The 23,067-nt window shown below is 51.0% G+C and overlaps 8 protein-coding genes across 8 annotated transcripts; 5 read left to right on the top strand and 3 right to left on the bottom strand.

Annotated features, from left to right (window-relative positions):
• Positions 1 to 700: 700 nt before the first annotated feature.
• On the top strand, positions 701 to 2,977 carry N7496_011380 (uncharacterized protein; the record flags this gene model as incomplete). Its single annotated transcript, XM_056704293.1, has 2 exons — positions 701 to 912; positions 979 to 2,977. 2 exons carry the CDS (start codon positions 701 to 703, stop codon positions 2,975 to 2,977), a joined length of 2,211 nt encoding a protein of 736 aa, XP_056550253.1.
• A 493-nt stretch (positions 2,978 to 3,470) lies between these two features.
• N7496_011379 (uncharacterized protein) lies at positions 3,471 to 4,658 on the top strand (the record flags this gene model as incomplete). Its single annotated transcript, XM_056704292.1, has 3 exons — positions 3,471 to 3,473; positions 3,703 to 4,473; positions 4,527 to 4,658. The coding sequence occupies 3 exons, from the start codon at positions 3,471 to 3,473 to the stop codon at positions 4,656 to 4,658; spliced, it is 906 nt and encodes a 301-aa protein (XP_056550252.1).
• Positions 4,659 to 6,740: 2,082 nt separating this feature from the next.
• N7496_011378 (ABC multidrug transporter atrI) lies at positions 6,741 to 12,046 on the bottom strand (the record flags this gene model as incomplete). Its single annotated transcript, XM_056704291.1, has 13 exons — positions 6,741 to 6,964; positions 7,040 to 7,303; positions 7,364 to 7,725; positions 7,785 to 8,191; positions 8,237 to 8,554; positions 8,620 to 9,732; positions 9,783 to 9,972; positions 10,026 to 10,085; positions 10,149 to 10,232; positions 10,300 to 10,870; positions 10,924 to 10,940; positions 10,993 to 11,044; positions 11,116 to 12,046. Coding segments are annotated over 13 exons (4,593 nt in total), but the record flags the coding sequence as incomplete, so codon positions are not given.
• A 603-nt stretch (positions 12,047 to 12,649) lies between these two features.
• Positions 12,650 to 13,741, top strand: N7496_011377 (ribosomal RNA processing 1 family protein; the record flags this gene model as incomplete). The annotated part of the gene is made up of 3 exons (XM_056704290.1): positions 12,650 to 12,698; positions 12,764 to 12,871; positions 12,939 to 13,741. 3 exons carry the CDS (start codon positions 12,650 to 12,652, stop codon positions 13,739 to 13,741), a joined length of 960 nt encoding a protein of 319 aa, XP_056550250.1.
• A 428-nt stretch (positions 13,742 to 14,169) lies between these two features.
• N7496_011376 (uncharacterized protein) lies at positions 14,170 to 15,826 on the bottom strand (the record flags this gene model as incomplete). Its single annotated transcript, XM_056704289.1, has 2 exons — positions 14,170 to 15,503; positions 15,709 to 15,826. 2 exons carry the CDS (start codon positions 15,824 to 15,826, stop codon positions 14,170 to 14,172), a joined length of 1,452 nt encoding a protein of 483 aa, XP_056550249.1.
• A 495-nt stretch (positions 15,827 to 16,321) lies between these two features.
• N7496_011375 (coatomer subunit beta) lies at positions 16,322 to 19,392 on the bottom strand (the record flags this gene model as incomplete). Its single annotated transcript, XM_056704288.1, has 4 exons — positions 16,322 to 16,464; positions 16,527 to 18,525; positions 18,593 to 19,013; positions 19,088 to 19,392. 4 exons carry the CDS (start codon positions 19,390 to 19,392, stop codon positions 16,322 to 16,324), a joined length of 2,868 nt encoding a protein of 955 aa, XP_056550248.1.
• A 378-nt stretch (positions 19,393 to 19,770) lies between these two features.
• On the top strand, positions 19,771 to 20,589 carry N7496_011374 (mago nashi family protein; the record flags this gene model as incomplete). Its single annotated transcript, XM_056704287.1, has 6 exons — positions 19,771 to 19,805; positions 19,867 to 19,904; positions 19,978 to 20,073; positions 20,130 to 20,193; positions 20,255 to 20,342; positions 20,413 to 20,589. The coding sequence occupies 6 exons, from the start codon at positions 19,771 to 19,773 to the stop codon at positions 20,587 to 20,589; spliced, it is 498 nt and encodes a 165-aa protein (XP_056550247.1).
• Positions 20,590 to 21,150: 561 nt separating this feature from the next.
• Positions 21,151 to 22,308, top strand: N7496_011373 (GID4/VID24 family protein; the record flags this gene model as incomplete). The annotated part of the gene is made up of 4 exons (XM_056704286.1): positions 21,151 to 21,525; positions 21,593 to 21,743; positions 21,823 to 22,180; positions 22,242 to 22,308. 4 exons carry the CDS (start codon positions 21,151 to 21,153, stop codon positions 22,306 to 22,308), a joined length of 951 nt encoding a protein of 316 aa, XP_056550246.1.
• Between the last annotated feature and the right edge of the window lie 759 nt (positions 22,309 to 23,067).

Below are 23,067 nucleotides of genomic sequence, written 5' to 3'. Positions count from 1 at the left end.
GGAGACTGTCGGCTATGGGGGAGACATGGCAGAGAGAGAAATGAGAGAGAAGAAGAGCAGGAGAGAATACGAGCCCCTAAGCAAACCAGAAGTGGAGTGAGAGGCCAAAGTTCTTTTTGGGACCATCAAAAGCCATTTTCGGGGGTTGTACTCCGGACTTTGGCCATACTACTACTGTAGTAGTAGTAGTCTGTAGTCCACTTGTTAGGCTGTTCGCAACTAACAGGATTGACCAACCAACTATCAGGGGCTCAATTCGGTCATTGGGGCCATTGAGGGCCAGCCGCCGCCACTGGGAATCGAAACTACGAATCTTCTGGTGGCGCGAATCTAGTACAGTAACTATTTCTTCAACTCTACCTAGTACAACTTTTTGTATACTCCGTCACCTGTCAAAACTCCCCTCGTGCTCGACTCTCCACCTTAACTTTGTCTGATTCAGATCATTCAAAAGGGTTCACTCCCTTGCGGCTTAAACTGGAGTCTCGACCCCCTCGAAACGGTCCAGTTCAACTGCCCATCCCCGAAAGAATCCTAGCGGCCTTTGGCGTTGGCTTGGTGCCCGCCCGTGATTGGACTCGGTGCTGCCAAGAAACTTGTCGGAGGACTCCGCTATCGCCGAGGAACCCACGAATCACACCCTCGCTGGTTATGGCCGAGGACTTTCCCTTCTCGCGCGGCTGAGAGGTTGTCCCAGACCATGGCCTCGAAGCGTCCGCGCGCTGCTTTTGAGGCCGATCAGGCCGCACAAGCGGGACAGGCTCCCTATGCCTTTTACGGGACGCCCTTACCTCCACTAGAAGCTGGTGGGCGAGATGATGGCTCGTACATGCCGATATGGAAACAAGAGGTGACGGATGAGCGGGGACGGAAGCGGCTCCATGGCGCTTTCACTGGCGGCTTCAGTGCTGGGTAAACTATTTCACGTGGTACAGACAGGACTATTTACAGTTGGCTAACCCATGGTATTTGTTATAGCTACTTCAACACCGTCGGCTCCAAGGAAGGATGGACTCCCGCGACCTTTGTCTCGTCCCGCCAGAACCGCGCGCGCGATGCGAAACAGACCACAGAGCAACGGCCGGAGGATTTCATGGACGAGGAGGACCTGCGGGAACAGGAGGAATCACGACAACTACAAACGACGGAAGGCTTTGCTGGGTTTGGGTTGACGGATGCCGATGCGACGCGAAGAGCGGGTCTCATGGACCTGCTCAAGACTGGCGGAGAGACCATGGGAGTGAAACTGCTGAAGCGGATGGGCTGGCGCGAGGGCCAGGGCATTGGTCCCAAGGTCCGGCGTAGAGCCAATTTGGACGAGGGCGCCGCGGCCAAAGGTCAAGGCGCAGAACAGACATATCTGTTCGCCCCAGAGAATCCCCCGATGGTCTCTTTCATTCGCAAAACCGACTTCAAAGGCCTGGGTTTCGAGGGCGAGACCCGTCTGGAGGCGCCAGACACTGTCCGTGATGAACAGCACGAGGACTCGGATTCATTCTTTGGAGATCGACTGTCTATGGACAAGAAATCCAAGTCGAAAACGAAGACGAAAGACTCACGCCGAGGCGGATTTGGAGTTGGCATTCTCAACGATACTGGATCGGACGATGAAGACCCTTACTCTTTAGGACCGCAAATAGCCTACAACAAGACTATCGGCGGTGACAAGAAAAAGAAGAAGAAGACCAAGGCTGAAGGAGGCATACCAACGATCGCGTCTGCCAATCCTCTACTTGATACTAAGCCTGTGTTCATATCGAAAAAGGTTGCGGCGGCCCGCACGACGGGAGGCTTCAGGAAATGTCGTGATGGGCGATTGCCGCTGGACGGGTTCGTTCTGGCCGATAGCTTGTCGGGGCTGTCAATCTCGGACAAGAAGTACGAACCTCCTCAAATCCCAGAGGGATGGAAGTCTACCAAACAACCTACGAAAACCGAGCGAGACGCATCCAACTATGTCTCTACGGCGGATGCTGCTAAAGCATCGTCACTGGATCCTACGAAGCGAGCGGCAGCCCTTGGAGAAGCCCAACTCCCAGGGAAATCTATCTTTGATTGGATGACGCCCGAAGCTCGTGAGCGCATTGCGAAGCTCACTGGAAACACCAACCTACCTCCAGCTTTGGGTGAGAAGGCTCCAAAGGGCTTCGAGACTTCGGATGCTCAAAAACGAAAAGATCTGTGGGATCTTGTCCCCAAATTGGACAAACAGACCGCCGTCCAAGCCTTGACTCGTGCTGTCAGTGGGTGGATGCCCTATTCAGAAGACGAGAACAAACGAGCACGCTACCGAAAGTTCCTCGAAGTGCGAGCGGAGGTTCGCGACACCCTTCCAGACCGCGTTCCCGGTTCCAGTACCGACGACTGGGTGAACGAGATGCAAGAGTTTGCGCGGGCTGCCGAAGTCTTCAAGCCCATGACTGGGATCATGGCTTCACGATTTACATCGGCTTCCTCGGGTCCCAAGGTTGCCTCCGATGCGCCTGACCGTCCAGGCGAATCTCCTCTTAGTCGGCCTACAGAGAAACCAGATTCTCCAGCTGTGGCAGCTGCCAAGATTGGCATGTTTGGGCAAATGACCCGCAGCTCAATATCGTTCTATCCATCTCGTCTGTTATGCAAGCGCTTCAACGTCAAACCGCCAGATCATGTACAGCTTGATCCTGGAGAACACCCCGGCGGCTCGGAGAGTGGACCTGGAACTCGCTTCCAGTCTGGCGGTTACCAGACCGACGCTGCTGCACGCAAGGAGCTCGTCTCGCAGGAAGTGATGAACATGATCTTGATGGAATCCGGTCGCCAGCCACAGCCTCCAGTTGCTAGCTCCGACACCGCTGGATCCAGCTTGCAGCCTGCAGTGGAGGTACCGCCCGTCCGAGTCGTTGAACCAGAGCGAAATGAAGCTCTTGAGGCCGAGCGACCGGGCGATGCAGTGTTCAAGGCCATCTTTGGCAGCGAAGACGAGGATGAAGATTAATAGCTCCGACTCCAAATTGGGGATACGACCTCTCTATGTATCCATAGATAGTATATGAAATTATTAAAGTATTAGAATACCTTCAAATGTCGACTGATCGTAAGCGTCAAAATAAGTAAAAGTGAAGTTGTGCCGTGCAACGATTGTACGATCTCCAACTCGACCGCATTCTGGCGGAGGCCCAATTGCCTGACATCATCATAAATGCTTGTCTGAAGCCACTAGATCCGGGGAATGTATCCGGCTCTCGTGTCTCTCTTCGTTTAATTCATTCGTTTTACCTTCCTCCCCCCACGAACTTGTCCTTGAGTTTTGTGGCCTTTTGTTATTTTCTTTGGGCGCTTTCGCCTCCCCCTCATCCAAAGAAAAAGTCCGGGAGCTTGGATCGCTTCCACTTCCACTTCCAGTTGGCCCCCTCCCCTCACAACCTTCTCACCCTGTACCCACGCCCCCCTCTCTCCTTGGCTTATGGAGTGTTCAAGTCGCATGCAAGATGGTAAGTCGCACCTTTCCATGTTGCCCCCAGTTTCTCCTCTGCGGTTTGAAAAGAGAAGTGCCTGGTAGATGCCCGATGCTTGATGACGAATGTCCGATGTCTGTCACTGTCACACGACTCGGTGACTCCTCAAGCTCTCCGCATCTACTAGGCCACAACCCTTGATCATAATCAAGGGATCTATCCTTAACTTGGCGTTGTCAAACTAACTATCTTCCCCATTTAACAGGGTTGCTGCTCGTCCGTGCCGTCGCATGACGACGACCATCCTCATGAAGACAGAGCCATACCAGACGATCGCACTACACAAGCAACTCGTAATGCCAGCACCGATACATCAGCAACGGCACAAACCACTCGTCGCCGCGTGCGACGCGCCCCAGCCCTCCCGCTGAGCGAGCACTACAACCAACCCGTGCGCTTACACGTCTGGTATAGTAAGCGCCGCACCTGGAATCGCGCCGACCTAGACCGCGAGCGCCGCGAGTTCTTCGAAACTCGAGTCACCGGCCGACCCGAAGTATGGGCCGCGCTATCCACCGCGATCACCCTGATGCGTGGGGGTGATCTCACCACGGCGCAGAGCATAGTTGATGCGGCGGGAGTGACTATCCCCACTGGCGATCTATGTGAGGGTTGCTACGATGAGCAGGGCGTTTTGTATCGCCTGCCACAGTGCATCGTTAGTGATCCGGAGAATATGGTGCAGACGAATATGTCTGCTGCGAATAATCCTGCGCGAGATAGCCAGGTCACGCAGGAGGAAGAGGATACGGAGGCCATGTCGGATGGGAAACTTGCTACGGACGATGCCTCGGGTGATGAATTGATTAGGGAGGATATTGAGCGGAGGAGGGATGAGAAGGGTAAGACTAGTGAACGGGACTTGATCCGCGTTCAGGCCCGACTGAGTGATCGTGGTGGTCCCGATTTGGTGCTTTCCATGGGCAAGGGCCAGAGTGTTGGATTTCTGGCTCGCAAGATCCAGCAGGAGGCAGGGGTATGTCTTTCGGTGTTGATCTGGCAGGTGATTTCGTTCTGACTGTTATCTAGATTCCCAATCACCGGCGGGTGCGCATCGCCTACCTGGGTCGTATGCTACAGGAGCATGACTCGTTACTCGGTCAAGGCTGGCAGTCTGGCCATGTTGTCAATGCCCTAATTGCTTCTCGTGGCCCACTCTGACGGAAGAAGTTGGCCTCTTTCTTTCCCTTCGTCCAAAAGGGACGTCTCTCGCCTTTTGAACCTTCCTGATTATCTATCCAGCGTTTGGCGTCACTCCCATCTGAATTTTCTCTGCATAATACCCCATTGTCTTGTGATTTACTCTATTTGATCTCTCCCTTTCTTCTCTTCCCATTTTTGCTTCATGCTCGTCGGTCTTCTTTCTATTACAACCTAGCTTACTTTTCGATCTAATGATGTGATGTGTCTCCTCTACTTCATGTGTGGTAGTGTGCGTCTACACAAATTGGACGTCCTAGTTGCGTGTGTCCTTATGTTTAGAGGTTGAGTGGGCTACTTTAGTCTTAAATTTAGTCTTAATAATATGGCCAACTTCGAGATAATGTTAACAAAAATGTTCCATGACGATTTTCAAACTAAAAGGTTTCGAACTATAGCCATTGAAGTATCTCCAGTGCTATCTATCATCCAGATCAAATCTAAAAAGCCAAAAAAGAAGAGGTGTGCATCATCCGTGAATCGAACACGGGCCTCGTCGATGGCAACGACGAATTCTACCACTAGACCAATGATGCTGGTTCATGTAAGGAGGACCGCTTTTTGGCTTTATGGCCAGGTTTTCCATTGGCGTCTAGATTAAGCTTAGCGTCCTCTTAGAAGCATTAAGAGAACACTCGAACGAACATAGATAGCGGCTATCCGTGGCCTGAATTACAGTAATGGCCCCAATACCTCATTGTGTTTCTACATTACTCTAGTATGACAAATTATTCTATAACAAGTGGGGTAATTGGAAGTTCCAATCCATTTCACCTATTTTGGTATTTGATTATATATATTTGTGCTGTTGGGGGTGTAGTGTCCTCCGCCGAAGAGGTTGTCCGACCATGCCCAGGGGTATGTCCATAAGTAAGGCTTCATATCCTTCTGCACTCACTGTGCCAATAAACCAACCAAAAACAACACCAACCAAGCCAAAAAACCGAATCCTAGGTAGGAGAGATTATTCCCACATGATTTATTGTGCAAGAGTGGCATGCGCTGCACCGAGACCCGGCCAACAATGACATACAGTCTGTCGTATGGATGCTCCCCATAGTGCACAGTTCAAAGGACCACCAGGTTTGCCAGTGAACCCAATCTTTCATGTTACCGTAGTGTCGTAATGGAATGACAGCAGGGAACTGTTGTCCCCGGAACTTGTCGACTGTACTGACATGTATGCAATCAACGCTGAGCTCGGGACGTTGATCGTAGACGAGTGTTAAGCCGTAGCCAAGAAGCGAATAAGCTAGCGAAGGAGACATACAAAGTAGCGAGGGCAGCAACCGTTGTGGCAGCATGATACCTAGCCAGCCAAGATACCAGGAACCGGATAGTGATCGAACTCATTCGGCTGGCAACCCCTATGATAGAATATTCTGATCGAGATATCGAGTCGCACTAAAGTTCTAAAGTTCCCTCTGCTTGGTGTGAGAGATGGGGGTACTTGGACTATCCAATGACGACGTCCTTCGCCTCGCAAAGGAAGCAAGAGGGAAACGCTAGTCCCGGAGATCTCCAGCGCGGGAAGACCCCCAACCAACAGGGGAATCTCCGTCATGTTGGTCTCACAAGTTGGTAAAAACCACGATACATCCCCAAGACTTTTAGGTCGTTTTGTATGGCATGCCGAATCAACACCGTGCCAGGGCCTGTGTATTTCCACTGGTTCTTTCGTGCATTAAAGAGCAGCTCTCAAACGGTCCTGAAGTGCATAGATGTAGGTAGTTGTGTATATCGTCACGCATAATGAAATAATAGGGCAAGACATAATCACAGGAATCAGAGGGCATTTCCAAAGCTCTCTAAATCGCCGAGGAAGACTATTTTATAAACTTGAATGACATATAGTGTATTGAGTGACTATCAATAAACCCCTCGGATAGGGAGAGGAAAGAGAGAAGATCTCACAGGACCAGGAAAGGCCTTTTATAGACAGACTCGTCAAACAAAGAAGGAAGACAAACAGGGAAAACAGGGTACCAGTGGCGGAGATCTCCGCAGTGATGGGTATATGACCGCCATCGTATCACCAGCCAATTAGACCAGCCTACCGTTGTCCGCCTCTTTACCCCTGGGCGTCGTACCAGAGCGCCGCTTGAGCACACGACAGAAGAACGAAGCGCCATTACGAATCCCTCTCACCAATGATGTTGGGTTGTAGTGCTTGACACGGAACATGTAGTACATGAGCACGGTGCCAAAGATATTGAAGCCGATATATGCCCAGCCAATTCCAAAATTGCGCCAGCGTTCACTGTAGTCTATTCATTTATCAGTCATTAGAGCTCAAGTAATGGAAAGATAGACCGTGGAAACACAGAGGTGAATCGACGTACAAATATTGCTCGAAGCAAGGTATTGATCGGCGTTACTGAGTTGACAGTACTCGCAGTTGCTTGTAGCCGTGGGATTGTAAAGCTGTCCTCCCGCGGCCGTGACATACTGATTCAAATATGCACCGCATGTGAGGCCGGATGGAGGATTGAATACGCTCAGCTCAGCCTCGGCACATTCAATCTTCCTAGCGTGCAAACCAGTAGCTGTGATACCCGCGATCAAGTAAGTCAGTGGGGAAGCCCTGTACATGAAGATCCAGAATCCTATATAGAGACCGAGTCAGTGAAATGTTTTCACATTATTAGAAGGCCTCTTAGTCTTACCCGGTAAGGCGCTTGGTGGCTGCATGACTCCGTTGAAGGTGAGGGTCATGATGAACATCAAGGTTGCGATGGTGCCGCCAGTCTCAGCGTCAGGAAGGGCGGCGATGATGAAAGACGCAAAGGTAGACGTGAAGATGTAAAACTGAACGACAAACAGAAGCATTAAGCCCTGTCTCTGCGAGGCCTGCCCTGCACCATAGATCGGGTAGTAGTAGCAAGCCCATGCGATTATACCAACGAAGACTTGATATGGGATCTCGACGATGACATTGGAAATGAGGAATGCGGCCCATGAGTAAGCTTTGGAAGGACGCTCACGGACTTCATAAAGAGACCGCTGGACGACAAACTTGGGCATAATCCTGTACAAAAGGCGTCAGAACAAACCCCAAAACAATGTTAAATGATGTGTATCACTTACTGTTGAACCAGCGTCGAGAAAATCGAAGTCAACATGAATGCACTGAAAAGAACATCCTGGAATCCTTGAAGCGAACCATCTGGTTTGAAGAAGGTGAAACCGATGAAAAGAGAGGACAGGGTGGCAAGCATTATCTTGGCCCACACGTAGCTCGGCTCGCGCCAGAAGCCCTGGAACGAACGGTGTGTGACGCACCACAACTGCGATAAGAACGGCATAGCATATTCACCATGCTGAGACTCATCCTCACTTGCGGTAGCCGACGCTCGTTCATCATGGATCCGATCAATCTCTGCTTGCACACCCTTTGCCTGTTGGCTCTCATTCCAGACAACAGACCAGTCCTTTGTGGATTTACCAGAAGCACCAGCGCCGATGATTTCAAGCATATACTCGGCAGGCTTTTTCTGTCAGTCAAGGAAGAGCATAATATTGGAGTAGGAACTTCTTACATTCTCAGAGGAGCCACAAACCCTTGCTCCGTTGCTTTCAAAGTAATCCAAGAGCGTTCGAGATTGGTCACCAATTTCACCAAAGTAGACTGTCTTTCCTCCCTTCGCCAAGAAGAGTAGGCGATCGAACTGCTGGAATAGTAACGCAGAAGGTTGATGGATTGTTGAAAGAACGGCCTGACCATGCTGTGCTAGCTTTCGCAGGAACGCACAGATGGCCCAAGAGCTTTGAGAATCCAGTCCACTTGTCGGTTCGTCGAGGAAAATGAGAAGTGCAGGTTTAGCAGCGAGCTCAACCCCGATAGTCAGGAGTTTGCGCTAGATTATGGGAAAGTGATTTATTAGCAAGTGGTCAATCGGCTCCTGATTAGTTGGGGAATTACCTGCTCCACGTTCAATCCCTCTCCTGGAATACCCACGATAGCATCTGCAAAGTCTTGCATACCGAGCATGTCGATGACATCTTCCACATACTGGTACTTCTCCTTCATTGACACAGACTTTGGTTGACGAAGCGTAGCACTGAACCGTAACGCCTCGCGAACAGTCGTGGTCGGGAGATGAAGATCCTGCTGTTGGACATAACCGGTCTTCCTCTGGAAGCTAGTGTCTAGGGGCTTCCCGTTGACGAGCATATCACCAGTAACAACTCCAATTGAAACACGCTTGGCTAGGACATCAAGCAGCGTAGTCTTTCCAGCACCGGAGACACCCATTAAAGCTGTAAGCGTCCCAGGTTTAACCCATCCAGAAACATGATCCAAGAGTCGTCGCTGGCCACCCTTGACAGGAATATCGTAGCACACGTTTCGCCAAGTGAAGATGTCATGCTGTGATGGAATAGCCGAAGTGTCATCTTTCTGAGATGAGTTCTTCGTGACAGGAGTAATCTCAGCTGCGCTACCTGCTTTTCCACCTTTCTCGAGATGTCGCAAATGTGCAGGCACATGACCTCTTCGGAAAACAAGGAATTCGGCCGTAGAAGATGTAGCAGAGTTGAGCTCAGAGGCAATCAAGTACAATGCCATGAAGAAAATCCAGAAGGCGATGAGGATACCCAGATTTCTCCAAATATGCGCGTAGGTATACCGGTACTGGGTTTCTATGTAGGCATCTCCAGAAACGGTTCTTTCTCCAGCAACAGCGCCTCGAACGGAACAGATGAAAGAGTCGCCGGTCAAATTTGGGTACCCAGGAATGAACTGAGAACACTCGAACTGCCGTCCGTGGAACTCGTTTGCGACCAGGGCCTCGAAGGTGTAGAAAATCGGATTGATCCAACGGATCCAGCTGAACCAAGGGATTTTGCTCATCTCAGGCGCAGTGATGACGAAGCCCGTGTAGATGACAATGGCCAACACGATGACTCCAGCCATGGACATAGCTTGTGCTAGGGTCTTGGTTGATGCTGCCAAAGTTCGGAAGACACCTGACATTGCCAACGTACTGAGGAAAGTGAAGAGGAAAAAGATGAAGAATTGAGAAGGTTCATATCGCTGTATCAAGTTAGAACTATTTGGTAGATGCCAAGGGAAAGAACACATACCAGGCTTGCCAAGAAGTAGAATATGATGTTGAACACCACCGCTGACACGAATTTGACTGGTATGTCCGCGACAATTCCCCCTAAAGCTTCGGCAAAGGGATGCACAAAGGCATAAGAGGCTTGCTTCTCAATGACAGGTCGTTGATCGTAGAGCGAATTGATCTCGGTAATACTGATAAGAGCGTTCATCCTAGAGGTAAAGTGAGACTTGGTACATTATTGTATTGGTCCATGGGGTCTTACAAAACCGAGAAGAACAGAGCGGCGCCTTTGCTTTGGAACCCCGCGGATGCGTTTGGAGTTCTGAAAGAAACGGATTTAGCATTGAGTAGAGAGGCAAAGGCCAAGACCGAAAGAGAGATTTACCCGAAATAAATTGAACCGATGATCAAAGACATGACAATTCGTCCAATGACAGTTGTCAGAGTAGAAGGCTTATCGTTCCAGATGCTACCACAGCCTGTTAGTTTGATGTTCTCGAAGAATCCAGCACTTTCTCAAAAATGGGATGATATACCGTTGATAAGCTCTTTTCACGCAAAGACGGACCTGCATCGGAATCGATATGACATATGGACTCTTCGGCCGGACATGCTTTGCCTGTCGCATTCGCTTGGTCTCGTCAAAGTCTCGCCCTGCAGTTCCACCGAGTGGATATTCCTCGCGATACTGCGCAATCTCCTTCTGAAGGTAACCGCACTGGGGACTCTTCTTCCAGTATGCTTCAAACTCGTCCGGAGTGCGAGGGACTTTATTTTCCATGCCCTCCCGAGCAGTTCGCTCTTGTGGATTAGTCACTGAAGTGAGGAAGTCACCGGTCGTTTGACGAGGAGGGCACTCCCAGCCCATATCGATAAAGTAGTCTCTGGCTGTACCGCAAGGTCCGAAGAAGATTTCTCTTCCTTCATAGAGCACGATGACCTTGTCGAAAACATCGTAGATTGCTTGGGAGGCTTGATAGATTGCAACCGAATGACAAGAACCAGTCAAGTTTGCTGAGACTCGCAGTGACTTGGCAAATTCTAGGGCACTCGCAGAATCTAAACCGCGAGTGCTATTATCCCATGCTCCGACTGGGGCTCCGGACACTAACAGAGTTAGATTGGAACAGGCAGAAATTCATAGTTGGTGGGTAACTTACATCCCATCTCGGCGATACTGAAAGGTCGTTAGCCTTTAGTTCTCACAAAACGAGGAAGTTATAGCATACCTGACTCGCTTTCGTTCACCTCCCGAGACACCTCTGATATAATCGTCGCCAACTGGGATGCTTGTTAGCCCTACTTTCCATCCGAAGGACCACGGAAGGGGCATGTCCGACAATCATACTAACCTTTGGTATTGTACGTGTGGCTGAGGCCAAAGACAGCCATAGCGACCTGTGTGATATGCTTGGCAAATTTGACTCGACTGACTCCATTGAGTCGATTCTCAGGTGTGCGAGCTGCGGCCGCAAACTCCAGCGTTTCGCCGACTGTGAGATGTGGGAAGTGCTTATCAACTTCTTGATTGTAGAGAACCTCTCCTTTGAATTCGCGATGCATTCTCTCCATGGGAATACCATTGTACTGGATATCGGAGCCTTTGCCCACTTTAAGCCCATGCAGTTCTCCAGACAAGGTCTTCAGGAAGGTAGAGCAACCACTACCAGGCCGTCCTAGGACGATCAGCAGTTCGCCGCTCTTCAGCACTCCGTCAAAGTTGCGAAGGATTTGCTTCTGCGAATGACTCTTCCCAAAGGAGATATACTCCTGCAGCCGGAATGGAGCCAGTGGCACTGAACCAACGTTGTTCTGATACTGAAGGGCGGAGCCAGAGCCAGCAATGTTTAAATTTTGCCAGACAACACCTGTCGACTTGCGCAGAGGCACTCCTTGCTTGTCCATCAGCTTCAGCATCATCCTAGCCCATTTGTAATGGTCGAATTGGTCACTCGTAGGATCGAGGACGGGGTCACCGAGCTCAACATCTTCCAGGGTATCTTTCTTTTCAATGCCGCCCATGCCAGCAACTCCAGAGTCCGCAGCGCGGTGACGAGGGAAATTGGAGGCAATACGGGTCAATTCTTCCCGGTCTTCAGGGCGGATGTATTCAAACACAGCTCTTTCATTGTCGGGGACTGCCTCGGAGCTCGATCGGCCGTGAGGAGGGGAGCTGGCTGGGGTGATCTCGGGTTCTTCATCTTTGTCGCCCATCCTGCACAAAGTCGATAGGTTTACGTTTTTTGGAGAGGAGTGAGGCTGGCAGTTACTCGAAATAGGCGTAACTGCGAGGTTGAATAATTGGAATAAACTACATCAGAAAAGAACAAAGTTCGAGTGCACCGATGGCCCTTATACGTGGTATCCCCTAAAAGTTGCAGGGTCGTTCTGTGAACATCACCGGCCTCGACGCCCAATCCATTCTTCAGAATGTTGCCCTGAGCCACAATTCTGTAGCTCTGGGCTCCATAGATGCAATGTTCCAATTCGATATGTTGCAGAGTCATGATGTCAAGACCTAGCGGAGCCTCATTCTCCACTGGTATTGGATGGCGGCCAGCGGCTACAGTATGGAGAAGCCAAATGCGGCGATTCGAATGGTCTGATTAGTTCTGAGCTCCATCCTCTCTTTTTCGTCTCAGGTACCAAGCAACTGGAATTAATACTTACGATACTACTGGCTCATCAGATTCGAGTTTAATTTCGCTTGCAGGGAATGACAAAGCATCATTGACCTGGTGCTCTTTGAGATGATCGACACCTCAGGCAACAAGTCTTAGACAACCAGTGCAAACAGTGCAAACCCGCTATCAGAACAGAAAAAAAAATGATTTATCGCCGAGATCGACGGAGCTCAGGAAGACAACCACCATTCATATTGGCACAATGGCGGATATTCAAAAGACTCCTTTTGTGAGGGAGCTTGCCTCAAGTGGTATGCTCACTTTAAACCCAGCCTAAATCTGAAAAAAATTCTGTCCTAACATGTTACCTTTCTAGACCGCAAGGTCCGCGACAAGGCCCTTGAGTCGCTCACACAGTTCTTGCGCGCGCGCAACGATCTTAGCCTCGTCGACCTCGTCAAGCTATGGAAGGGTCTCTTCTTCTGTAAGTCTGAATCAGTGCTCTATCAATTGGACATGTTCGAGTCTTAACTAACAGTTTTATCTTCCAGGCTTCTACCACTCTGACCGACCTCTCACGCAACAAGCCCTCGCCCGCGCACTCTCCTACTCCCTCGTCCCCTCTCTCCCCCACGCTACCCTCCACCGCTTCCTGCGCGCCTTCTGGATCACCATCGGCCGGGACTTCCACTCCCTGGACCGCTTGCGACTGGACAAGTACCTTTTCCTGATCCGTTGCTACGTCGGAGTCGCATTCGAGATCTTCGTCAAGGGCTCGCACAAGACCGAGAACGGGGATGCCAAAAAGCGCAAGCGCCAAGATAACGGCAAGCAGGGCCGCGGCAAGAAGCAAAAGAAGCAGGCCGAGAGCGAGCCTGCTCCCGCAGAGACCGAGACTGCAGAGGGAGATGGCAAGTGGGCTGATCTCGAGGCTTATATCTCCATCATCGAGGAAGGTCCTCTATGCCCTGTCAACTTTGACCCTGATAATTCGTCCAAGCCCGTTGTCGATGAGAAGGATCCAAACTTTATTCCCATGCCGCATGGTCCGGATGGCTTGCGCTATCATCTAATTGACCTTTGGGTTGATGAGTTGGAGAAGGTCTTGGAGTTTGAGGGAGGTGAGAGTGACTCGGAGGGTGAAGCGAAGAATAGGAAGATCAAGGGTGATGTGCCCATGGAGCTGCTTTTACGGCCGTTGGAGAAATTGCGCACGGAGAGCCCATACAAGCCTGTGCGGACGAGAGCCATTGACGCTCTTGACGACGACCGGTTGGTGGAGTGGGGAATTCGTACGAGGGAGGAGGAAGAGGAGGAAGACAGCGAAGGCGAGTGGGGTGGTTTCGATGATTAGTGGGTGCCAAAAGCAGCCATTTGATCTCGAGTTTCTGTACAGCATCTTTATAGCGAAACATGAACCTGGTTTAAAAGTACTCTAGATAATGATTTCCGAAGACATATCTTACCTACGAAATGTGTCCGCACAGAAGAACAATAATGATAAGTAACATCTAGCTCAAGTTCAAAAGATTATGTACACAGCTTAGATCGAAAATTTAGGTAGTCTCGAGAGCAGCCAGCAGACAACAAATGTTGGGAGGAACGCGTATTAACACATTGTCAAAGCAAAAACAAAAGAGAAAGAAACGGTATATTTGACTGCCACTCTTGCGCAAGGGTATCATGAGTGTGGATAGCAAGAAGGGCCCAAGGCACACTGTACAATATAGGTATATTAAAAATCCACGAAAAGCAAAGATAAAAGAGTGACTGGTGAACATATCACCTCGGCCCATCAGCTTCGTACGCATGTCTCGATTTCGCGAGCACTGTGCCCAGACCTTGGTGGATCTCGCACTGAAACGCTTCAAAGGGAACCCGTTCACCGTCGATGCTGATATATCCCTCCTTTTGGTGGGGCACAAGGCGATATGCAATGGCCTTGCGGATCTTGACGTCCGGCATATCGAAGAAGCCGCCGGTTTCAATCTCAGTCATCATCTTGAGCGAGGTGCCGCGGCTGACGGTTCCGTCAATGGTGACAATGTCCATGAGACCATCGTTGGGAAGCGAGGCAGGGAAGAAATTGGTATCCTTGGACATGATTGCCATGTTTCCAGCATAGAAGTTACCCATGGTATCGCCTGGGACAACCTCCCAGTCCTGGGGAAGCTCGTCCTGAACGGTGCCGAACTGAAGTTCTGGCAATACTGGTGATTGCTTGGCAGCATCAAGGCGGGCTTGCTCGGCAAGAGGACCGTCCTCTTCCTCCTTGGCTCTGAAAGCGGCGTAGTGCTCTTTGATCGCTTGTTTGTCATCCATTTCAACTTTGATGGCCAGGTCACAAGGCCAGATCGTGCGTTGCAACAGACGGACTAGGAAGCCGTATGTGAACCTCTGAGCACCCATCCAGCGAATATGATCGGTACCGAGGTCACACTCGGCAACAATACCAAAGGACTGGGAAAGGAACGACAAGGTGCGTGTGTTCTGCTGCGTGACCGAGACCAGGTCTAGAGGGGTCCGCAGGCCCTTGACGATGCACAGCGCCGCGATCGAGTTACTACCTGTACCCTGACAGTTCCAAGTCAAACCATTTCCGGAACCACAGGGAAGAAGTGCCACGGCCACTTTAGCCAATGCTTCGCGGCCATTGGGCCGTTTGCCTAGCCCATTGAAGACCTCGTATGGGAGACCGTCACCAGAACAACAGACAATCGCATCGTACGCGTCAATGTCGAGTTGTTCCGCAATCTCAATGGCATGTCCACGGTATTCCGTGCTCTGTACATCCACTTGACACCGTGCGGCGGCGAAGATTGGCGCAGCGTATCTCTGGTAAAGGCTCGGGGCGTTGCCTTTGCCACCAAAGGGGTTGATCAAGACCTTGAGTCGCTTTCTGCGCTGGGCGGTGCCGTATGCTAGGTCGAGCAATTTGTTCATCCAAGCCTCGATGGCGGGCTTCTCTTTCTCGCCGACGGGATAATGGAGGGCGGTTACGGAGACGTCATCCTTGGACGAATGTTGAGCATAGGTGATGACTAGGCTCGACGGGTTGATCTCGGCGTCAAGGACATTATACAAAGAGATCGCATGCGTAGTCTTGGTCTTAGCTTCTGCAGCGAATGGGACATGATGATTAGCACTGATAAAGTTTCAATGCGGATCGCCGGAGGGGCAAAAGAAAGAGGGTCCAGCTTACTCGACTTGCATAAACCGCAGCAGCCACGGGCCGATTTGCGATGGGGGCGATCATCTTAGGCGCTGGTCAACTATAACAGTCCGGTCGCAAAGCCCCCAGGCGCAATTCATGTAACTTACCGACAATCAGCAGGGAGTCGCTGCTCAGGGTGAGTGAGACGGCCTTGTCAAGGACTAGGGTCGAGTCATGCTCCAGTTGTGTTTCCGGATGTTCTGTGGCTAGATCGGAGGAGGACATTCTGGGGGGGGGATAGATAAAGAAGTAATTCAGCGCATGACAGAAGAAACCATGCGCAATGGAGACGTCTAGGGAGAGAAGAGGATAAAAGATAATGGGGACTGGTCAGATCAAAGATCAACACCCGCGAGTTCCGGTTCCTGGGGGGCTGCAGGTGGCCCATGCGCGCCTCGGATCTTAGGGGAGTCGACGGCAGTGCAACTCGCTTCCCTGTGGTAATTTTCCGAAGTGTTTCAGGCTAATCAAGATACGGAGTAGTACAGACATAATTCTTTGTACATCTCTCGTACATAAAACTGGAATCTAGCAAATACTGTACAATCACTTGTATAGCCAAGACCATTATCTATTTCACTACTCCCCGGTCTCAATACATGATAGAAAGGATAACATAAAAAATAGAACACAAACTTTGTCTGGGGAGAGAGAAGAAATAAGTTAAAAAGGAGACATCATATAGACTGTAGCCCGCTGGAAAAAAGAAACAAAATCTACTCATGCCGTCGCCGCCTTGAGGCCCTTCAGAGAGCCCAGGCTCAACGCTAGACCCTGCGAGCGACTGCGGATACGAACGAAACCAGTGATAGGCCCGTCATCACCCTCCTTTTCAATGCTCAGGTTGGCCAAAGCATCCTCACCTAAAGAGAAAATATGTTAGTGTTTGATCAATCAACTTGGCTTTAGAGACAAGGGGACATACCGAATACACTCCGTGCGTAGAGGTTGGCGCTCAAGAAGCGACAGTCACCCTTGAGCGATGCTTCCGGCGTCAAGCAAGCCATGTTGGTGCTCTCCATCAGCTGCTTAAGGAACTCACGCAGAGTCTTGGCCTTGGAGTTGATGTTGACCTTATTCTCCCACTCAAACTCGGTCCACATGGTTCGGAACTGAGTCTCAGTGCAGTGGGCGGGTTGGATGTAGTCCATAATGTCGGCATGGATATCGTTAAGAATGACTACGTGGGTCTCGGTGGAGCTAGCACCGTCGTAGACAATGTTACCAAAGATAACACCGGTGTCGGTGGAAGAAACCTTGACGGTAGCCTGGACGTTCAGGAAATCGCGGGGGCCCAAGTTATGCGTAGACGGCCGCTCAACAACCTTGAGATCACCGAGAGTGGCAAACTCGACGGACAGGTTTTGCAGAGTTTCGGCGGTCTGGTTGACCAAGAGCACGTCCAGGACGATATCGAATTGGTGAACGGTAACGTAGGCCTCGGCATAGACGGAGTCGGAGAAACCAGTCAATTGCACAACACGACTCAGCTTTGAGGAAACGTTCTCTGTGACAGCATCACCACCGGTGGCCTTGGCCAGATCCATCTCGATCTCTTCGGCGCCCTCCACACTGTTCTTCTTGGTGAACTGACGGATGGGAATGGCGTCGTCGATCTGCACAGCACTCTTAGCCTTCTCCACAGCTTCCTTTGCAGCCCGCTTCTTGTCCTCAACCTGGACCATGGCGCGGAACGCTTTGCGAGTGTCCTCAAGGAAAGTAGTCTCAAGCTCCTTCTTTTCAGAGAACTCAGCAAGGGAGCGGACGCAGGTCATGATACGGTCGACAGAGTCCTCGTCGATCGGAGCCTTGACAAAGTGTGACTGGCCCACGCGCAAGATGGAAATCATGATAAGCATGGCCTCGGCGCGGAGAGCATTGGTGCGGGCAGCATCTTGGGAGACTTCGGAGTGGCGCATAACCAGCTTGGTCAGAGTGGAAGACAGAACGGTGGCCAGGTAGTAGTCACCGTCAAGGATGAGTTGACGAAGAGGGGGCTTCTGGGCGGCCTTGACAGCCTCAAGACGAGCAGCGGCGGCAGACTGGCTGGTGAGAGCGCTCTCAGTAGCATATGTGCCGTCAGCCAGAACCTTACGAGATCCGGTAGGAGCGGCCTTGGTGTGACCATTAGCCTGCTCTTGCAAGAGCGCACTGTCATCGGGGACCTCATCAAGGAGTCGCTGCTCAGAGGCCAGGATAGGGATTTCACCCAGACTGGCGCGGATCTTCTTCCAAGCTTCCCGAATATCATTCTCCTCCAGAGAGTATTCTCCAACAACCCAAAGAACACCACGGTACACCTTACCAGCGCGGACCTCGCTCAAGGTGGACACCAAACGGTCAACAATAGATCCACGCAGGTCGGGGAACTTCTCGACGACCTCCTTGACGAACGAAATAACATCCACAGCCGAGTTGTTGTTGAAGTCAGCAATGAAGTCCATGAGGAGATCGACGACGCTAGCGGCGATTTCGGAGAACTTGATGGCACAGTTGTGTATTGACTGCACGAGGAGTTGACGGTATTCGCTGTTCTGCTCATACTGCTCGTTTACGGTCTTGGCGAGTTCCTTCTTCAGCAACATGACAATCTCCTCAACGTTCTTGCTTGAAACCATCTCCAAGGCGATGCCGAGAGCCTTCCGGCGGACATCGATGTCGGGGCTAGTGAGGACTCGCAGAATCTCCATGGTCAGCTCATCCAAAACACCCTCGTTGCGAATCCGGAGCTGGTCAACACGATCCAATACAATGAGCTTGACATTGTTATCCGCCTCGCGGATCGCAAGCTCGATCAACTTGCCGGCGGCGGCTTTCACGGCGACAGGGTTGCTGGTCAGGGCTGTAAGAGAGGTGGCGGCTTCGTAAACGACAGTGCTGGTGGGAGCATCGAGGAGCTCAAGCATGAGTTTCAAGTATCGTGACTAGTAGTATTCGTTAGCACAAGGCAGACACCTAACCCCCACCGTGATGGATAAGTGTCCAACCCACCTTGTTCTGGGTGTTCTGAACAGCATCCTTCCGCAAGAACTCAAGCTCAGCCAGCTGAAGAAGCTCATCGGTGTTAGGAATAGTATCGAAAGTTGTACCAAGGTACTCGAGGGCCTTCTCGTGGCTAATAGACATGAGGGCGGCGAAGGCATTGCGCTTGCAAGTGCCATCCGTCTCGGCTTCGAGGAAGGTCTGAAGCAACTCGGGCGCATCTGGGATGAGAGCCTCGGAGTGCTGGAAGATGGAAGCAACTGCCCATGCGGCGTTCTTGCGCACATAGGCGTGGCGGTGTTCCAGACACGAGCGGGCCGAGGAAAGGAGGGGTTCGATGAGTTCGGGTTCGCGCAGCTTGCACAGGAAGCGGAGAGTGTTTCCTCGGACGTATTCGTTAGGGTGCTGCAAGTCGTTGCGGATGCCGTTGCTAAACAAGAAAGAAAAAGAAGTCAATTGAACGAGTTCATAGAGTGACACCGAAAGAGTTGGGATTTGTCTTACCAGACCAAGATCATCTCCTGCTTCAGCTTACCATTCGAATCGAGCTTCGGGCAAATCTCATAGTAGAAATACAACAACTTCTTCAAAGACTTGCTCTTCGCAGGCATAACGAAACGAATGATATGCATCAGCAGCTGGGGCATGGGGTCGCCATTGAGCATGATCGTGATAATTGTCCGCATTGTCTCCATCTTCGTCTCGTCATTGCCCTTCTCTAGCTGGAGTTTCAACTCCTGAATGGTCGGCTGGTCCGCCGTATTGTCCAAGTGGACCAGACTGTACGCATTTTCGAGGAAGGACGCCATGGTGGTGGGATTGTGAGGGGACGGCCGTGGTCGAAGGGGAGCTGCAAGTTGTCAGGTCGGGGGAATGTTTTGGACACCTCAGCGGACAACTCGCCCAGTTTGTAGAACGTACCAGAGGAACGGGTCTCCCAGGAATAGGAGTTTCAGACCAATGTCAGAAACGCGCAATTAAAGTAGTCCAACACCCCTCGCCGGCCAGAAAATCATGGGCGTGTTGGTTTTGAGATGCGCAAATGGGGGGAGTGGGAGCATCAACCTGTCCCTTTGCCCCGGTCCCTCTGTGTGGATGACTAAGCCGGCCGCTTTTCTGGAAGTCCGCCTTTTGAACTGTTCATCGCGGCCAAACTCGAGGACTAAACACCTACCCCACTCCCAAAGATGTCGACGAACGAGACATTTTACCTCCGTTACTAGTAAGGATGATGATGCGATGACAAGCCCAAGTCTACTCGGCTGCTGACAGCTCTTTCACAGCTCGGGTCACTCTGGGCGGTTCGGGCACGAGTTCCTAGGTGGGTGATAGCCTCCCAATGCCTCTCCATGAGAGTACAGCGCCCTAAGCCATTGCGCTAACATTCGCTCTAGAATTCGATTTCCGAACCATTGCCGATGGCAACAGCGCTGCTGTGCGATATGCGAACAACTCAAACTACCGAAATGACTCCCTCATCCGTAAAGAGAGTGAGTGGGAGGATCCCCGCGCCGGCGCCAATGCAAGCGATCTGACTCGGAAATAGTGTGTGTGAGCTCGGCAATGATCGAGGAGATCAAGCGCATCATCAAGCAGAGTGAGATCTTGAAGTACGAAGCCAATCTTCCGAGGAGAGGAGACACGGGACCAGACGCTGACACTCGACCCTAGGGAGGACGACTCCAAGTGGCCCCAGAAGAACAAGGACGGACGTCAGGAGCTGGAGATTCGTCTAGGAAATGAGCACATTTCGTTCGAGGTAAGACCCAAGTGGGCAAGACCTGGCGCGACTACCACCGAGAGGCTGCAATGTTCTAATTCCTTTACAGACCGCGAAGATCGGCTCTTTGGTGGATGTGACAGAGTCTGCAGACCCCGAAGGCCTCCGAGTCTTCTATTACCTGGTGCAGGACCTTAAGGCGCTGGTTTTCTCGCTCATTTCTCTGCATTTCAAGGTATGGCCCGCTTGGCTTATTGTCTTTGGGTCCACTTTAGGTCAACACTAACGGCGATCTCTCAACCTACAGATTAAGCCTATCTAAACCCGAGGCATTTAGAGTTTGAAATTGGTTATTTTTTATGATACCGGGCGTTCGATCGAGGCTTTCTTGCATGGGTTCATCATGAAGCGGACCCACAGGCAGATAATACAAAACACGTGCTTTTCCAGGAGCTCCCTATCCTCGATGAATATTTATAATGTAGTCATTGTAAATCTCATGGGTTATTATAACCCCCTAACCGTATCCCAATCACATATATCATCGTCGCATGCTTGTCCGCGATTGCCGCGCGCCCACGCTGTACCTGACGTATATATTGCAGCCTGAGGCCACCAACGCCTCCCCCGCGCTCGCATGACCCCATGATGGGCCCCCCGGTCAGGACTGGACCTACAGACAATCCTTCTTTCCTTCAAGATTCCTTCCCCCCGAACCCCAAACCTCTCTCCCCTTCAACTCCCTTCCTTTCTTTCTGTTATCTTGCTTAGTGATTTTTTCTCTTTTCGTTACTGGCGCCTAGCTCGATCCGATGTCTGCTCTCCTCCTTCCTTGATCCCGCCCCCAATGCCGACCCCGAGTGACAACCGCCCAACTTCGATCGCCGAGGTGATCTCCACCCGTACTTGCCCACCGGAACTGGACCGCGTCTCGGCCTGGAGAGACTCACCAGATTCAACCGTTTCCGCCAGCGAGGCACTTGAAGATGCTCTAACTCCGGCCAGCGCGACCGCGCCCTCCGTGCTGAGTCGTTCCGACGATGACAGCGCGCTCTTGGCGTCTGACCCGCTGAAAGTGGAGAGCAAGATAGCCGGCGCGACGGACGACGAGACTACTACACGCGAGCGATCTACTTCACCTACAGAGTTATGCGCTCGCAGTCGGTCGTCTGTCATGCCACCGAACTCTTCATTGTTGCGTTATGAATTTTCAAATGTTCGCGTAAGTCTTACGGCCCAACAACATTCCCAACGCCACGCTATACCCGGTGACTGACCTATTACCACAGCTCCTGCCAAACCATTCTTCGTCCTATCTCCGCTCTGGGAGCAGATTCGTCGGCACCCAAATGTCCGACAAACAGGTGTACAATGTTGACGTGGAAATAAAGCACGTGGACATGGCCGAGTCCTATCTTTGTGGCTATCTTCGCATCCAAGGTTAGTGACTCACCCGCATCTCAACCGTGACTCGGATATCAGTCTAACCGTCGTGTCCCTTTGATTCAATCCGAAATAGGCCTTACAGAAGATCACCCTACCTTGACTACATTCTTTGAAGGAGAGATCATCGGTACTAAACACACGTTCCAGACTCGCAATGAGGAATGGGGTGCCAACGAGAAGACGGATATCCACCACTGGTCCCGTTTCCCCGCTTGGAAACCACTTGCCAAACAGGCGAAGCGAACTGATTTCACCTACCGCAACTTTGCCCAGCGCGAGCACGTGTTCATGAGATGGAAGGAATATTTCCTTGTCCCAGACCATCGGGTGCGAACCATCTCTGGCGCTAGCTTCGAGGGATTCTACTACATCTGCTTCAATCAGATTGAAGGATCTGTCAGCGGTGTTTACTTCCATGCCAAGAGCGAGCGGTAGGTCACTAATACTCCAATAGGTGAGACTGGATTTTTTTTTGGCTGACTTTCCTACCAGATTCCAACAACTTGAGCTAAAGCACGTCGAAGATCGTGGATGTGCGCCAGCAGTTGAATTCCGCTAAGATTTACGAAGCTTGTCTTCTGGCGCTTGAATGATTCAGACCCGCCATTTCAAAGCATTGATTCGCCTTCTCAACGCACCTGTTTTTTTTTTCGTCTCTTTTACTCCTAACGGTACGGCATGGCTGAGCGCATCCCTCTCCGCACCTTCATCACTACATTCGACCTACCAAGAAGCTTGGCCATTTCCTCCTCTACAGATCGATCTTACATCAAGCCCTCATTATTCTCTGATCCTTGCAATATCTCCTTACTCAAACTCTCCTCCGCTTTCTCTGTTTGTTGGACACCCGTGATCCCACGGCCTCATTGAACATCATACTCTCCACATACCACATATACCCCCACATCGGTCACCTCCTGGCGCCAGCTCTTGTCAACCTGTATCTCATCTCATGCCTCACGAAACCCTCGATCTCGGAAATGGCGTTTTTTCTCTTTTCTCTTTTCTTTGGGGGCGAGATGGGTTCCTTTCTTTGTTCCGAGTCTTTTCACCTTACGACATTTTTATTAACCTCACCCGCCATCTACATCTATTCCTGTCTTATTGTTTTGTCAGATGTATTCAATCACCAGGCTAGGATAGGCCGTGCAGCCCGCTTGAGAAAATCAATACTCAGGTTTTCCTGGACTAAACTCAAGATACTTGTGCTTCATCTGACCTCGTAGATGTGTCGTTAGATAGTATTGATAGGTTTGGGCCGGAGCAATGCAGAAAATAAACGCTCATGTGTTCCTCGTAGGATGCGAATCTAATTTCT

This window comes from Penicillium cataractarum, assembly GCF_028827025.1.
Source record: "Penicillium cataractarum strain IBT 29864 chromosome Unknown utg000009l, whole genome shotgun sequence".
In the NCBI taxonomy this organism is placed as follows: domain Eukaryota; kingdom Fungi; phylum Ascomycota; class Eurotiomycetes; order Eurotiales; family Aspergillaceae; genus Penicillium; species Penicillium cataractarum.
This window is presented reverse-complemented; position numbering and strand designations above follow the sequence as displayed.